Source organism: Rhinoraja longicauda, chromosome 4 (genome assembly GCF_053455715.1).
Source record: "Rhinoraja longicauda isolate Sanriku21f chromosome 4, sRhiLon1.1, whole genome shotgun sequence".
Taxonomy (NCBI): Eukaryota; Metazoa; Chordata; class Chondrichthyes; order Rajiformes; family Arhynchobatidae; genus Rhinoraja; species Rhinoraja longicauda.
The window spans coordinates 74,425,633-74,441,272 of NC_135956.1; the positions used below are offsets into that span (position 1 = coordinate 74,425,633).

General features: G+C 44.6%; 1 protein-coding gene across 3 annotated transcripts in view; it reads left to right on the forward strand.

The window, feature by feature from the left end:
• Nucleotides 1-15,640, forward strand: part of afg3l2 (AFG3-like AAA ATPase 2) — a 49,731-nt gene that overhangs the window by 15,244 nt on the left and 18,847 nt on the right. For 2 of the 3 annotated variants that reach the window (XM_078398083.1, XM_078398084.1), the window contains 6 exons: nt 588-700; nt 1,897-2,049; nt 4,138-4,212; nt 7,076-7,200; nt 10,263-10,536; nt 11,770-11,907. In XM_078398083.1, the coding sequence (XP_078254209.1) occupies nt 588-700; nt 1,897-2,049; nt 4,138-4,212; nt 7,076-7,200; nt 10,263-10,536; nt 11,770-11,907 (878 nt within the window). The remainder of the gene's footprint in view (nt 1-587; nt 701-1,896; nt 2,050-4,137; nt 4,213-7,075; nt 7,201-10,262; nt 10,537-11,769; nt 11,908-15,640) is intronic. The other variant, XM_078398085.1, reaches the window with a different exon arrangement.

Here is a 15,640-nt window from a genome sequence, read left to right on the forward strand (position 1 = left end):
GGTCGGGACCCTTCAGACTGGCTGTAAAGGGGGGGAAAGAAATATGGAAGAGAGGAGGGGCAGGATAAAACCTGGCAGGTGGATACAGATGAGGGGGGGTTTATAGGCAGATGGTGGACAAAGGTCGGAGATGAAAACAGGTGTGAGACAAAAGGATTAGCGTTGCGAATTGTGAAGCTGGAGGAAGGAAAGGGAAGGGAAAAATAGATGATTTACCCGCAGGTGAGGGGAGGGGGGCTTTCGGGGAAGAAAGGGGCGGTTTTGTAGTTACCTAAAATTGGAGAATCCTATGTTCATACCATCGGGTTGTAAGCTACCCAAGGGCAATATGAGATGCTGTTCCTCCAGTTTACATGTGGCCTCACTCTGGTATTGGAGGAGGCCCAGGACAGAAAAGTCAGTGTGGGAATGGGAAGAGAAGTTAAAATGATTAGCAACCAGGAAATGCAGCAGGCCTTGGCGGATTGAGTGCAAGTGTTCGGCGAAATGGTCGCCGAGTCTACGCTCGAATCACACTGTATGGCGACATAACAAATTGAAGATAGAGACTGACTTGCTCTTCTTTGATATCGATGTATTTTTCACAGAGACAAAATCTACAAATTCTCAGCGTCTCGGGACGAATGGTTCAGGTGGTGGAAGTGGTGGAAAGAAAGGAGGCCGAAAAGATGATTCTACCTGGTGGGCCAGGTTGCAGAAGGTAACTGTGGAAGACTTGTGCTTTCATCCAGTCCTGCAAGTTTCATTTTCCAGAGTTCCTGACACTTTTTTTAATTACAAGTAAAATATCTATGTTTCGATAGTTTTGGAAACATTTAGCAAGTCAGGCAGCATCTATGGAGAAACGAATAAGTTAACATTGGAATTAATTAGATGATTTAAACACCGTATCTCCATAGCAACCTTCGCTTCACTGATACACTGTTGTCCTACCCATTTCTCCCCATCCTTTCCACAACTTTCATATTTCTGATGGAGTGTTTTCAACCAGAAATGGTTTGTTCCTCTATCCTCTGAAGCTGCCTGACCTGCCAATGTTTTCTGTATTTACTTAATATGACATTTATCATGATTAAAGGTTATTGATTTGCAACATTAGCTTTATAAAATTCTGTACTAGAATGTGTGTGCTGATGGTAAGGCAAACGTTTATTGCTCATTTCTGTTTATCCCAGAGCAGGAGTACAGAAAATCAATCAGGTTCTTGCCCCTGATGACTAACTGAGAGTTTAACTTTGTTTTATTTTGTTTTTATTAGAATCATCAATGGAATTTTCTGTTCTATGTTCTTTTGCGGCATTTAAGAGACTTTTGCATAGGCACGTGGATATGCAGTGAATTAAAGGATATGAATTATGTGCAGGCAGATAAGAGTAAAGAATGCAGAGCATTAAGTAGAATTTGATTTCAAGACTGAATTCGGTTGTGAATACAGATATTCCCCAATTTACACAATAGACAACTTGCGTAAACCCTCATTGATGTAAACAATTCTGCACTCAGTCCTTAGTGCAATCAAGGCACTTTGTAATTTCCACAACACTGTACGATCACTCGTTTACATCAGAAAAAAGCTGGCAATGGCGGCAGTGCTTACCCAGAAGGCCGCATGCCACTGAAAGTGCCCTGGTGCTGCTGAACTGCCGCTCTGTGAACCCTTGCATCTGACTTCACAGCAGATTCACACAACATAACCCCTATGCAAGTCAGGGAATGCGTGTTTGTGTAGTGTTCAAAATCAAAATTTACAATGTTAGTATTGTGCCCTAACATTGGTTTCATGTTATATATTTTCAGCAGAGCAGATATTTAGCTCATAGAACTACTGCATCTTAATTTGTAATAACGTAAGAACTATTTACATCATTTCGTATTTAATAGCCTTTTACTTTCTAGGGTGAAATTCCATGGGATGATAAGGAATTTCGGCTTTACTTCATAGGAGGTGCAGCATTCTGGGCAACTGTTACTTATTACCTTTTCTTCAGGAATGTTGGTCGTGAGGTTACATGGAAAGACTTTGTCAATAACTACCTAACGAAAGGAATAGTAAGTGTTGAATCACTGTACATGTCTCGCCATTGTAAAACCTGTTGCACTTTCCTTTACGTAAAATTCATATTGACATCTGTCAAATGCAGTGTCAAAATGTGTTCAATTTTCTTTATTCTGAGAGTTTGCTTTATAATAGGCAGCTGCATAATTACATAGACAGGTGCTTCTAATTTCCACGACATCACTGTAGTTTTGGGAATCACATTCCAGATTCTTTATGTAAGTGTAAAATGTATGACAAATATAGTTTTTCACTGTGATACTTTAAAAACATTGCCAAGTATTTCAAGGATTCTAGAAACAAGCCCACCATTGACACATTTTGTTGGCTGTAACTGCAGCTGAGTTATGTTGACGCTTCAGAAACTTTAATGGATTTACTTAAGGGTGAAGATACTCGTTTCATTGCCAGAGAATAGCTGCTGCTTCATATGCCTGATCAAAATGGCCGTCTAGGGTGATTATAAGCAATCCCCACACATTAAAGCCATTTGGGTAATGGAAAATCACTTTTATTGGTTTCTTTAGGGTGGCACAGCTGGTAGAGCTGCTGCCTCACAGTGTCAGAGACCCGGGTTTTATCCTTACCTCGGGTGCTGTCTGTGGAGTTTGGACCTTCTCCATTGACAATGTGGGTTTCCTCCGGGTGCTCTGGTTTCCTCCCACGTTCCAAAGTCGTGCGGGTTTATAGATAATTGTTGACTGTAAAATTGCCCCTAGTATGCAGGGAGTGGATGAGAAGGTGGGATAACATTGAACTAGTGTGAACGTGTGATCAGTGGTCGGTGCGGACTTGGTGGGCCGAAGGGCCTGTTTCCATGCTGTATCTCTAAACTAAACTGAAACTTTATCATTACTATTTGGTGTATGGAAAATTTGGATTCTCAAGTGCCATGAAATGGGCTAATGGTTTGTTTAACTTTAATAATGCTTAGGTCAATTCAGTTTTTCTGAAAACCTGCAGAAATTTAAATGTAATTCCTTAGAAAGCTTAGGAAGTTCGGCATGACCCCAACAACTCTCAACAACTTCTACAGATGCGCTGTCGAAAGTATTTTATTGGGATGCATCACAGCATGGTTTGGAAACAGCTCCATCCAAGACCGCGAGAAATTGCAGAGAGTTGTGGACCAAACCCAGACTATCACACAAACCAACTGCCCTTCCATTGACTCCATCTACACTTCACGTTGCCTCGGCAAAGCCACCAGCATAATCAAGGACAGGTCTTATCCTGATCACTCCTTCTCCAACTTCAGATAGCTCCTCTGTCCCTCCCTTCCCCTCCTCCTTCCCAGATCTCCCTCTATCTTCCTGTCTCCACCTATATCCTTCCTTTGTCCCACCCCCGACATCAGTCTGAAGAAGGGTCTCGACCCGAAACGTCACCCATTCCTTCTCTCCCGAGATGCTGCCTGACCTGCTGAGTTACTCCAGCATTTTGTGAATAAATCGATTTGTACCAGCATCTGCAGTTATTTTCTTATACTCCTTCTCCTCCCCTCTCCATCGGGCAAGAGGTACAGAATTGTGAAAACACACACCTCCAAATTCAATAAACTAAACTGAACTGTTGATGGGATGCATTTCAAATCTATGCAAATGCTGATGAGACAAACTATAAAAGTTTTATAACATTATCAAACTTGTGATAGGAATCATTTTTGTGGAAGTATTTCATAACTTAACAGCTATTTCCATAAATAAAGCCCCATGCCAAGATAGATTTTGAACATAAGGAGAATGATAAAGTTTGAATGAAGATATGGGAAAATTCCAAAGTCACTTTGGAAAAACAATTAATAATGCATATACCTTTTTCTAAAACAAAACCTGTTAGATTTAAAGAATATTTTTTATTAAAGTGAATAAACGACTGACATTTGTAATTCTTGACTGCAAAGAATCGACATTATTTTATATATGTTATTTATTTGACCTTTATTATAAACATTTGTAATTGCATTTGAACATTTAATTACTATACAGAAGATGGGTGCCTTGTACTACAGTTGCCCTGTTGAAATGAAGATTAGTTGGGTCAAAGAGTTTGTTACTAACTAAAACCTTTCTCCTTGCTAGGTGGACAGGCTGGAAGTCGTAAACAAACGCTATGTTAGAGTAGTTTTTTCTCCAGATAAGTTAACCATGGATGGGGTAAGTTCATTTATGCAATATTCTACCGTTTGAAGATTGTTGTGAATTAAAATGTGCACTATTTAACAGAATTTAAGTTTACATGTCTACATGCCACCATTGTATAGTAATGAAACATTTTGAGATACTTATCAAACTAAAAGTGTTACTGAGGCTCAGGAGATAAAAACAACAAAGGAACAAAAACCTGACTGATTCAATAAATTATTCAGTTCAGCTTCACTGCCACCACAGTGTAACAAAATGTCAACTGAAAAACAGAAAGGCTCTGGAGGAGAAAGTCATAGAGTGATACAGCGTGGAAACGGGTCCTTCGGCCCAACTTGCCCACACCGGCCAACATGCCCCAGCTTCTGAAGAAGGGTCTCGACCCGAAACGTCACCCATTCCTTCTCTCCTGAGATGCTGCCTGACCTGCTGAGTTACTCCAGCACTTTGTGAATAAATCGATTTGTACCAGCATCTGCAGTTATTTTCTTATACATATATGCCCCAGCTTCACTTGTCCCACCTGCCTGCATTTGGTCCATATCCCTCCAAACCTGTCCTATCCATATACCTGTCTACCTGTTTCTTAAACGTTGGGATAAATTTTACTATTTTCTAAGTGGGGTGAGAATCCAGAAATCGGAGGTGCAAAGGGACTTGGGAGGGCTGGTGCAGGATTCCCAAAAAGTTAATCTGTAAGTCGAAGCGGTAGTAAAGAAAGCAGACTCAATGGTCGCATTTATTTCAAGAGGGCTTGTATACAAAAACAGGGATGTAATGTTGAGGCTCTATAAGGCGCTGGTAAAGCTGCATTTGGAATATTGTTAGCAATTTTGGGCATCATATTTGAGGAAGGATATGCTAGCTCTGGAGACGGTCCAGAGGAGGTTTACAAGAATGATCCCAGGAATGAGTAGGTTAACCTATGGTGAGCGTTTGTCAGCACTGGGCCTGTACTTGCTGGAGTTTAGATGAATGAGCGGGGACCTCATTGAAACATACAGACCAGTGAAAGGCTTGGATAGAGTGGATGTGGAGTGGATGTTTCCATTAGTGGAAGAGTCTAGAACTAGAGGTCATAGCCTCAGAATTAAAGGACATTCTTTTAGGAAGATGAGGAGAAATGTCTATAGTGAATCTGTGGAATTCTTTGCCACAGAAGGCTGCGGAGGCCAAGTCAATAGATATTTTTAAGGCAGAGATAGATAGATTCTTAATTAGTACAGGTGTCAGAAGTTATGGGAAGAAGGCAACAGAATGGGGTTAGGAAGGAGGGATAGATCAGCCATGATTGAATGGTGGTGTAGACTTGATGGGCTGAATGGCCTAATTCTACTCCTATCCCTTATGACCTGATGATAGTCCCAAACTCAACCACCACCCTTTGTGTGAAAAAGTGACCCCTCAGATTCCTATTAAATCTTTTCCCCTTCACCTCTGGTCCTCGATTTACCTACTCTGGGCAAGAAACTCTGTGCATCTACCCGAACTATTCCTCTCATGATTTTATACACCTCTATAAGATCACCCCTCATCCTCCTGAGTTCCAGGGAATAGAGTTCCAGCCTACTCAACCTCTTCCCTATAGCTCAGACTCTCTAGTCCTGGCAACATCCTTGTAAATCTTCTCTGTACCCGCTCCAGCTTAAAAACATCTTTCCTATAACAAGGTGCCCGGTACTGAAACAATACTCTAAATGCGGTCTCACCAATGTCTTATACAACTGAAACATGACGTTCCAACTTCCTTACTCAGATGACGGAGACAAATGTAATCAATGGCTTCATCTCCCATATCTGGGAAGGACAGGCCCCTTCTGTCATCCCAAGGGTCTTCCTCGACTGCCACCAGCCACTGAGTGTGGCTTTCACCGTGAGCCACAATACACATGAACTTCACCACATGGCAACTTCAAAGGGAATGGAAGTGATGCCATCAGTATGTGTGGACTTCTTTGACCTTGCAAAACCCTTTGATTGTTGATTGCAAGGGACTTCGGAGCATTTTCTCTCAAATTGAGTTGTCGCCCGAAATTCGTTTTCATCCAGTGTCTTCAATTTGATGGCATACGAGTTATGCTTAATCTTTTTCACCATATTACTGCAACAAATCTTCCTGATGGAATTTAACTAATGTACAGGACAAATGAAAAATTGTTCAACCTAATCACTTGCATTCTTGAAAAAAGAGACAGAAAGTGCTGGATTAACTCAGCTGGGCAGGCAGCATCTCTGGAGAACATGGATAGGTGATGTTTCGGGTCAGGACCCTTCTTCAGACTGATTGTGGTTGGGGCAAAAAAGCTGTAACAGAAGATGGACACGATAAAGGCTGGCAAGCGATGGGTGGATACAGGCGAGGGGGATTTTTTCCAGGCAGATGGTTGGACAAAGGCTAGATATGAAAAGACAAGAAGTGTGAGATAAGGATAGAACAGGTACGAATTGTGAAGCCAGAGGAAGGAATATATGTGGAAGGGGAGAAATGGGTGTGTGTCCAGGTGGGGCACAGGGAAGGGGCAGGGGCAAGGGTTGTTTACCAGATAGTTACCTAAATTTGAGAATTCACTGTTTATGCCATTGGGTTGTAAGCTAGCCAAGCTTGCACGTACGCCCACAATTTGCACACTTACGCCCACAATTTTCTATTAAGAAGGGTCCCAGCCTGTAACATCACCTGTCCATTTTCTCCACAGATGCTGCCTGAACAGCTGAGTTACTCCAGCATTTTGTGTCTATCTTTGGTATAAGACAGCAACTGCAATTCCTGTTTATTACCTTTAATTAAATCAATTTAAGGTGCAATATACACCTTCATTGTAAGAGAGTGTAACGAGTCTGATGCTCATGTGCTTGTACTGGTTTGTTTCTACAGCAGTACGTGTGGTTCAATATTGGCAGTGTGGATACTTTTGAACGCAATCTGGAGTCAGCGCAGCAGGAACAGGGTATCGAAGGTGAAAGTAGGGTACCTGTCGTATATTCCACCGAGAGTGATGGGTAAGCTTGTGGTTTCTTTGCTATTAATTTCTGTTTGGAAATGTGTTCTGTGTAACAAAAGCAAAGTCAAAATTGAGAGCTGTGTAGTCCTGCACACACAAGAATAAAGACATTGAGGACCATCACTTTTTGTGCCTGCCATCCTGTGGAACCATATCATATGTTCACCAGGATCTTTATGCAAGCCAGCAGTTTACAACCCAGTGGGTATGAATATTGACTTCTCTAACATCAAGTAATCCTTGCTTTCCCTCTCTCTGAGGAGAGGGGAGGGAGGGAGAATGTAATCCGCCGCCATCCTGGGAGAGGGCAGCCTGCCCGGGACCGCCGCCCGTGCTGGGGGATAGAGTGGGTGCTGGGGAACCCAAGGATCCCTGTATGGATGGGTTTGCACGTTTTATTTTGATCGTAGGCGGTGTTTACCGCCGGTGCCGGGCCTGGCGGTGGACAGGGCAGGGATTGTGGCCCTGCAGCGGCCTGGATGTGTGTGTGGCGAGGGCTGGTGGCTGCACCAAGCCGCAGTGTGCTCCATGCACACACTGAGTCCCGGGTGTGGGCACCAGGCCCTTAGCTGATTACTAGCCCTCCCTCGCTGGCCCACAGCAATGCCAGCCCTCCCTCAGTACTGCGGTTGTTTTAAGTTGCATTTTAGGCACTCAGCCGGTTGCAATAGTCAAAGAGCAAACAATACAAAGTTGGGATGGAGCTCTAGAATTATCCCTCCCTATAGGCAGTGGATGTATAAATTGGATAAGGGAATTGTGTGAACAGATGATCAATGGTCGGCGTGGATTCGGTGGGCTGAAGGGCCTGTTAACATGTTCTATATCTAATCGGGTTAGGAGGGAGAGATAGGTCAGCCATGATTGAATGGCGGAGTAGACTTGATGGGCCGAATGGCCTAATTCTGCCCCAATCACTTATGGTCTCCGTCCCTCCCCCAACCTAGTTCTCCGACTAGTTTCTGTTAATTGGAAATGTCCATAAAACATTAGAAGAAGAAACAAGGAACTGCAGATGCCGGTTTACAAAAAAGACACAAAGTGTTGGAGGAACTCTGCGAGTCAGGCAGCATCACTGGAGAAAAAGAATGGGTGGCATTTTGGGTCGGGGCCCTTCCTCAGAAATGTCACCCATCCTTTTTTTTCAGAGATGCTACCTGACCCGTTAAGTTGCTCCAGCAATTTGTGTCTTCTATAAAACATTGTGGCAGGGTGTCAGGGACATCACTGGCTACAAGAGCAGCCCTGCCTGCCCCCACAGCGATATGGCACTGACCAACGAGCTTAACACCTTCTTTGCCCGCTTTGAAACTGGCAAAACCACCTTGAGTGAAAGAACCCCAGCCGAGGCGGTGGGACAGGTCTTGCAACTGAACACACAGGAGGTACAACGCGCTCTGCAAAGGGTCAACCCACGCAAGGCTGCAGGACCGGATGGAGTTCAAGAAAGGGTACTGAAGGACTGTGCTGAACAGCTGGCTGAGGTATTCACCAGGATCTTTAACCTGTCATTATCTCTAGCTACGGTCCCCAAGTGCCTGAAGTCGGCTATCATTGTTCCGGTGCCGAAAAAAGCAAAGATCTCCAACCTGAACGACTATCGCCCGGTTGCCCTAACGCCGATAGTCATGAAGTGCTTTGAGAGGCTGGTCCTCTCACACATCAAATCCAGCATCCCTGACTCACTGGACCCACATCAATTTGCATACAGGGCAAATAGATCCACAGAGGACGCCATCTCTCTGGCTCTTCACACTGTCCTGACTCACCTAGAGAGACAGGGCACGTACGTGAGGATGCTATTCATAGACTATAGCTCCGCCTTCAACACGGTCATCCCCACCAAGCTCATCACCAAACTCCATCAGCTAGGCCTCAGCTCGTCATTATGTGACTGGATCCTGGACTTCCTGCTGGAACGACCGCAGGCAGTGAGAATGGGCCCGCACCTGTCCTCCACTATCACCCTGAGTACTGGCACACCACAGGGCTGTGTTCTGAGCCCCATGCTCTACTCCATCTTCACACACGACTGTGTTCCTGCATTCGACACCAACACCATTGTCAAGTTTGCAGACGACACAATGGTGATCGGGCTTATCACCAACGGGGATGAAACAAACTATAGAGCGGAGGTGCAGAACCTGGCGGACTGGTGCTCGGATAACAACCTGTCCCTAAATACCACCAAGACCAAGGAACTAATCATCAACTTCCGTAGGTCACATAACGGGGAATATGCCCCGATCTCTATCAACGGGGACAGTGTGGAGAGAGTGTCCAGCTTCAAGTTTCTGGGCACTCACATTTCGGAGGACCTAACATGGTCCAATAACACTGCTGCGCTGGTCAAGAAGGCACAACAAAGACTGTTCTACTTAAGAACACTGAAAAAGTCTGGTCTACCCCAACAGCTGCTGACGACCTTCTACCGCTGCACCATAGAGAGCATCCTAACGCATGGCATCCCTGTGTGGTACCTCAGCTGCACGGAGGCAGAAAGGAAAGCTCTACAGCGGGTAGTCCATAGAGCTCAGAGGGCCATCGGAACACAGCTACCAGACTTGGAGGGCATCTACAACACACGATGCCTCAGAAAAGCCACCAGCATCCACAAAGACCCTTCACACCCCTGCAACAGTCTGTTCGAACTCCTTCCATCGGGCAGACGGTACAAGGCCTTCTACGCCCGCACCTCCAGACTCAGGAACAGCTTCATCCCCAGGGCCATAGCTGCTATGAACCGGTCCTGCTGAGCCGGATGGCCACAACGCATAGATCAACTTGCACTTTACCCTGTCTAAAAAAAACTGTTACAATTGTTTCGTTTCGTTGGGTTGCTGTTAATTACTTAAATTATTGCATCGTATGGGAGGCGCATTCCCAATCTCGTTGTACCCCTGGGTACAATGACAATAAAGATATATTGTATTGTATTGTATTGTATTGCCGTTTTATTTATCGCTTGCGTGTTTCTAAACATTGGATATTGTGCATAAGATATGATAATGAATTCTCCCATCTTACATTTGAATTGTTTTGTTCATCACCTTTGCTTAGCTCGTTTCTGTTGAGCATGCTTCCGACTATGCTGATCATTGGCTTTCTGCTGTTCGTCCTGAGACGAGGATCAGCGGGCATGGGCCGATCCGGGCGCGGAATGGGTGGACTGTTCAGTGTGGGAGAAACAACAGCAAAGGTTCTCAAGGACGAAATTGATGTAAAGTTCAAGGATGTGGCAGGATGTGAGGAAGCAAAGTTGGAAATAATGGAATTTGTTAATTTTCTGAAGAATCCAAAACAGTATCAAGAACTTGGAGCAAAAATTCCAAAGGTGAGCTACCTTGTTTTCAGGCGAAATTCATCCAAGCTGATTAAGGCAGTGTAGGAAAATAACTGCAGATGCTGGTATCAACGGAAGGTATTTTTTCACAAAATGCTGGAGTAACTCAGCAGGTCAGGCAGCATCTCAGGAGAGAAGGAATGGGTGACATTTCGGGTTGAGACCCTTCTTCAGACTGATGTCAGGGGGGCGGGACAAAGGAAGGATATAGGTGGATTAATGTATAATTAACAACAAGAAACAAGGAACTGCAAATACTGGTTTACAAAAAAAGGACGCAAAGTACTGGAGTAATTCAGCGGACCAGGCTGCATCTCTGAAGAACATGGATAGGTGACGTTTCGGGTCGGGACCTTTCTTCAGTCCCAACCCGAAAGGTCACCTATCCATGTTCTTCAGAGATGCTGCCTGACCCTCTGAGTTACTCCAGCACATTGTGTCCTTTTAAGGTAGAATTAAGGTTTACTGATAGCTTGTTGAAAGTAGTACCATTACCCAGTCCTGTAAGTTTTGTTTTGGCATTGAGATATCTATTATACTGAGACTTAGAGGTAAAAAAAAGTTAATATTCTGCAAATATGGGCAACCAGTACACTATATAAACAGCCATGATCACATTGAATGGTGGTGCTGGCTCGAAGGGCCGAATGGCCTTCTCCTGCACCTATTGTCTATTGAAACAGTGTTGATGTTTTTTTAAATTATCTTTTTAAGCTAGTTAATTTTTGGATATGTGGGCCAATTTATATTGTTGCCTGCATGAAAATATTGTTGTCTTGCATTTGGTAAGATGGTAAGTATGTATGAAATATATCCAGCATGTTACCTTCTGTGTTGATCTACACATTACTCCTGTGAATTAGTAAGTGAGCTTGATTTGGAGGCACCAGGGTGACACAGCGGTAGAGTTGCTGCCTTACTACGCCAGAGACCCAGGTTTGATCCTGACTATAGGTGCTATCGGTGTGTAAAGTTTGTACGTTCTCCCTGTGAACGCATGGGTTTCATCCGGGAGCTCTGGTTTCTTCCTACACTCTAAAGACGTGCAGATTTGTGGGTTAATTGGCTTCGATAAAATTGTAAACTGTCCCCAGCATGTAGGATACTGTTGGTGTACGGCCGGCACGGACTCAGTGGGTCGAAGGGCCTGTTTCAGCGTTGTATTTTTACAGTCTAAAGTCTTAAAAAATACTGTCTAATGAGGTTTACACCTTTCCCTTACAGGGTGCAATTCTCACGGGCCCTCCAGGCACTGGCAAAACACTGTTAGCCAAGGCCACTGCAGGGGAGGCCAATGTTCCATTCATCACTGTGAACGGTTCTGAATTCCTGGAAATGTTTGTCGGCGTCGGACCTGCCAGAGTAAGTCTTTATCCATTTGTAAAATAAACAGATATAGTAGTTAAAAATAAAGTGCTGGAGCAACTCAGCGATGGGTCAGGCAGCATCTCTGGAGAACATGGATAGGTGACATTTCGGGTCGGGACCCTTCCTCAGACTGAATGTGGTTGGGGGGGGGGGGTGGGGGATGGTGGGAAGAAAGCTGGAAGAGAGGAGGAGCAGGACAAAGCCTGGCGAGTGATAGGTTGATGCAGATAGGGTTTTTGATAAGCAGATAGTTGAACAAAGGTCAGAGATAAAAAGATTTAAACATTTAGATTTTTTTTTAGAGATACAGTGCGAAAACAGGTCCTTCAGCCCACCGAGTTCGTGCCGCCCAGCGATCCCCGCACACTAACACTATCCTACACAAGGGACAATTTTTACATTTTACCCAGTCAATTGACCTACATACCCGTACGTCTTTGGAGTGTGGGAGGAAACCGAAAATCTCGGAGAAAACCCACGCAGGTCACGGGGAGAACGTACAAACTCCGTACAGACGGCGCCCGTAGTCAGGATCGAACCTGAGTCTCCGGCGCTGCATTTGCTGTAAGGCAGTAACTCTACCGCTGCCCAAGATGTGTGAGATAAGGATAGAAAAGGCACGAATATCCCTCCCCTGTCTTTAAACACGGTTAAAACTTTTGTACTTAATATAATTGTATTTATTTGTTTTTGCATTTATTTCATATATGTTTTTACGCACCGTCAGGATTGGCTATTTTTTAATTTTGTTGTGCTCGTTGCAATGACAATAAATGAATATTATTATTATTATTATTATTATTAAAGCACCATGGACTGCTGGAAACTTAAACAAAACAAAGATTAAATATAAATTCATTTTACATTTCTTGCACGGGCAGTCGAGGCGCTATTTGATGCGGTGCCCTCGGATGTCCCGATGCGGGTCGCATCGGCGACTGCACACGGGCCCAAGATGCCACTTTCACAGCAGGACTTCTGGGCTGACCCTCCCCCCCCAACCCGATATTTACCAAATCTGCTGCAAATGTGGTAGTGACGCTGGCCTCCGAGAGGAGTTGAACACTACCGGAACAGAGATACTGGCTAGCTGGCTCGGAAGTGGCCCTGTGGGTGCGGATCTGCCCGGTCCGGCCAGGCTGGTGTTCCAGAGTTCCAGGCAAATTCCACCCATTGATTGGTCGCAGAAGCCCCGATGAAGTTAAGATCGGCCACCTCACCCGGCCTAGGCACCACATTTCCGTGTGGACTTGCACGTGTGAATTCAGTGCGCCCGCGTAATTTTGTCCAGATTAAAGGAGGTGGCAGAACACAGCTACCAGCCTTGGAGGGCATCTACAACACACGATGCCTCTGAAAAGCCACCAGCATCCACAAAGACTCTTCACACCCCTGCAACAGTCTGTTCGAACTTCTACCATCGGGCAGACGATACAAGGTCTTCTACGCCCGCACCTCCAGACTCAGGAACAGCTTCGTCCCCGGTCCTGCTGAGCCGGATGGTCACATCGCACAGTGAACCGGCACAGACCTACTTGCACTTTATTCTGTTTTAAAACTGTTCTAATTTGTTTCATTGGGTTGTTTTAATTAATACTGACTAGCTAATTAATTTATTGCATCGTATGGGAGGCGCATTCCCAATCTCGTTGTGCCCCTGTACAATGACAATAAAGATATATTGCATTGTATTGTATTGTATCAGTTGCCGGAAAATCGGTGGTGGACCTGTGCCATGATTGCTCACACACAATTAGTTAAAACTTTCTGGCTTTGCAAATAACCAGCTAAATGCTAAAACCTAAAACTATAGTTAGAAAATGCATTGTCTTCTATAAGCTACATGAAGAAGCAGGTTGCTATTTGGCTCTCCATTAAAATGTTTTAGTGCTGTATACGTTCCAGTAGTTGCAAGATAGAGACAGACAAAATATAACACAAAATTTCGGCTTTTCCATTGTGGTATGAATCCCTTTCTGAACAATGGTAATAAACATTGCCAATTTGCCCCAGCTTTTATTATTTATCATTTCGTCAAATGTTGACACTGAGGTGATATGCTCACTTGCACTCTGTGTTCAATGGTGCTTGATGAATTGGTGACTGGAGATGCCAAGTTTTTTTCATTTCAAAAATAAACTTTATTCGGAATACAAGACAAAAACTGTGCAAAGACTCTTCACACATTCACAGTGTCTCTACTGTACATTCAATGGTGTTATTCTCAGTATAGTTTGCACCTATCTATTGCACCTTTGCCACTTGTGTGGCCCCCTAGGGTGATATCCCTTCCCTTGTTTGAGGGGTCCCCGCCAGACTCTGCCCCTCAATGTCCAACAGCAGAAAACACTAGACTGTGGTTCTACCCCACAGAGCGTTGCGGTCTGGAATGGTCTGGTAGGCAACATTCCCTGACGGACATCTCTGTGCTGGGAGACCAACAAGTCTCTTGTCCTAGTTGCACAATACAAGACGGCCTGCAGAGGGAGACAAGTCATTTGGATTCCTAACATGCGTTTATGTACTGTTGTGGGAGGACTTAGTACATTCCTGTTTTGGGGCACTCCCTTGTTTTGATTTAATTTAGAGATACAGCATGGAAACAGGCCATTCAGCCCACCGAGTCCACTCCGATCATCGATCACCCGTTCACACTAATTCTATGTTATCCCACTGTTTCATCCACTCCCTACACTCTTGGGGGGGCACTTCAAAGAGGCCATTTAACCTACAAACCCACATATCTTCCAAATGTGGGAGGAAACCCACGTCACAGGGAAAACATGCAAACTTCACACAGACATAACCCGAGGTCGGGATCGAACCTGGGTCTCTGGCGCTGTGAGGCAGCGGCTCTATTAGCTGCATCACTGTGCCGGTACTTATTATTTTGGTAACTTCCAGCTTCGCTAGTTTTGAGATTTGAGTAGTTTCTGCCAATGCAGAAGTGCAGGTTCTTCCACGTAAGATGCAAGAGGCGGCTGTCAGGACAGGCGGGTATGTAGTTTCTGAGGTGGTCCGCTGCTTATGTGTGCTCTCAATACCTGATCTCATTAACACCCAGGACACTCCTCTACTTTAAGCTGTCCGTGGGCCAGAGATTCGCAGAAGTCATAACCCCTTGTAGGCAAGTCCATAACTCCCTGAAAATGAACGGCACTAGATAGAATAGTAAAGACGGCACATTGTATGCTTGCCTTCATTGTTTTGGGCATTGTGTATAAAAGTCGGGAAGTCATGATGCAAGAGTTATAAGAGTTGGTTAGGCTGCATTTGGAGTATTTGTGCAGTTCTGGTCACCACACTATTGGAAGGATGTTGAGGCTTTGAAAAGGGTGCAGGGGAGGTTTACCAGAATGATGCCTGGATTGCAGAGTAGTCCAACAAACTTGGATTGTTTTCTCTGGAATGCTTGAGGTTGCAGGGAGACCTGATAGAAACAAGCCCTTCGTCCCACCGAGTCCCCGCCGACCAGCGATCCCCGCACATTAAGACTACACACACTAGGGACAATTTACAATTTTACCAAGTCAATTAACTTACAAACCTGTATGTCTTTGGAGTGTTGGAGGAAACCGGAGATCTCGGGGGGAAAGCCCACGCAGGTCACGGGGAGAATGTACAAACTCCTAGCAGACAGCATCCGTAGTCAGGATCTAATCTAAGTCTCTGGCGCTGTGAGGCAGCAACTCTACTGTTGCACCATCTGTTCTGTTACTAGAAAATA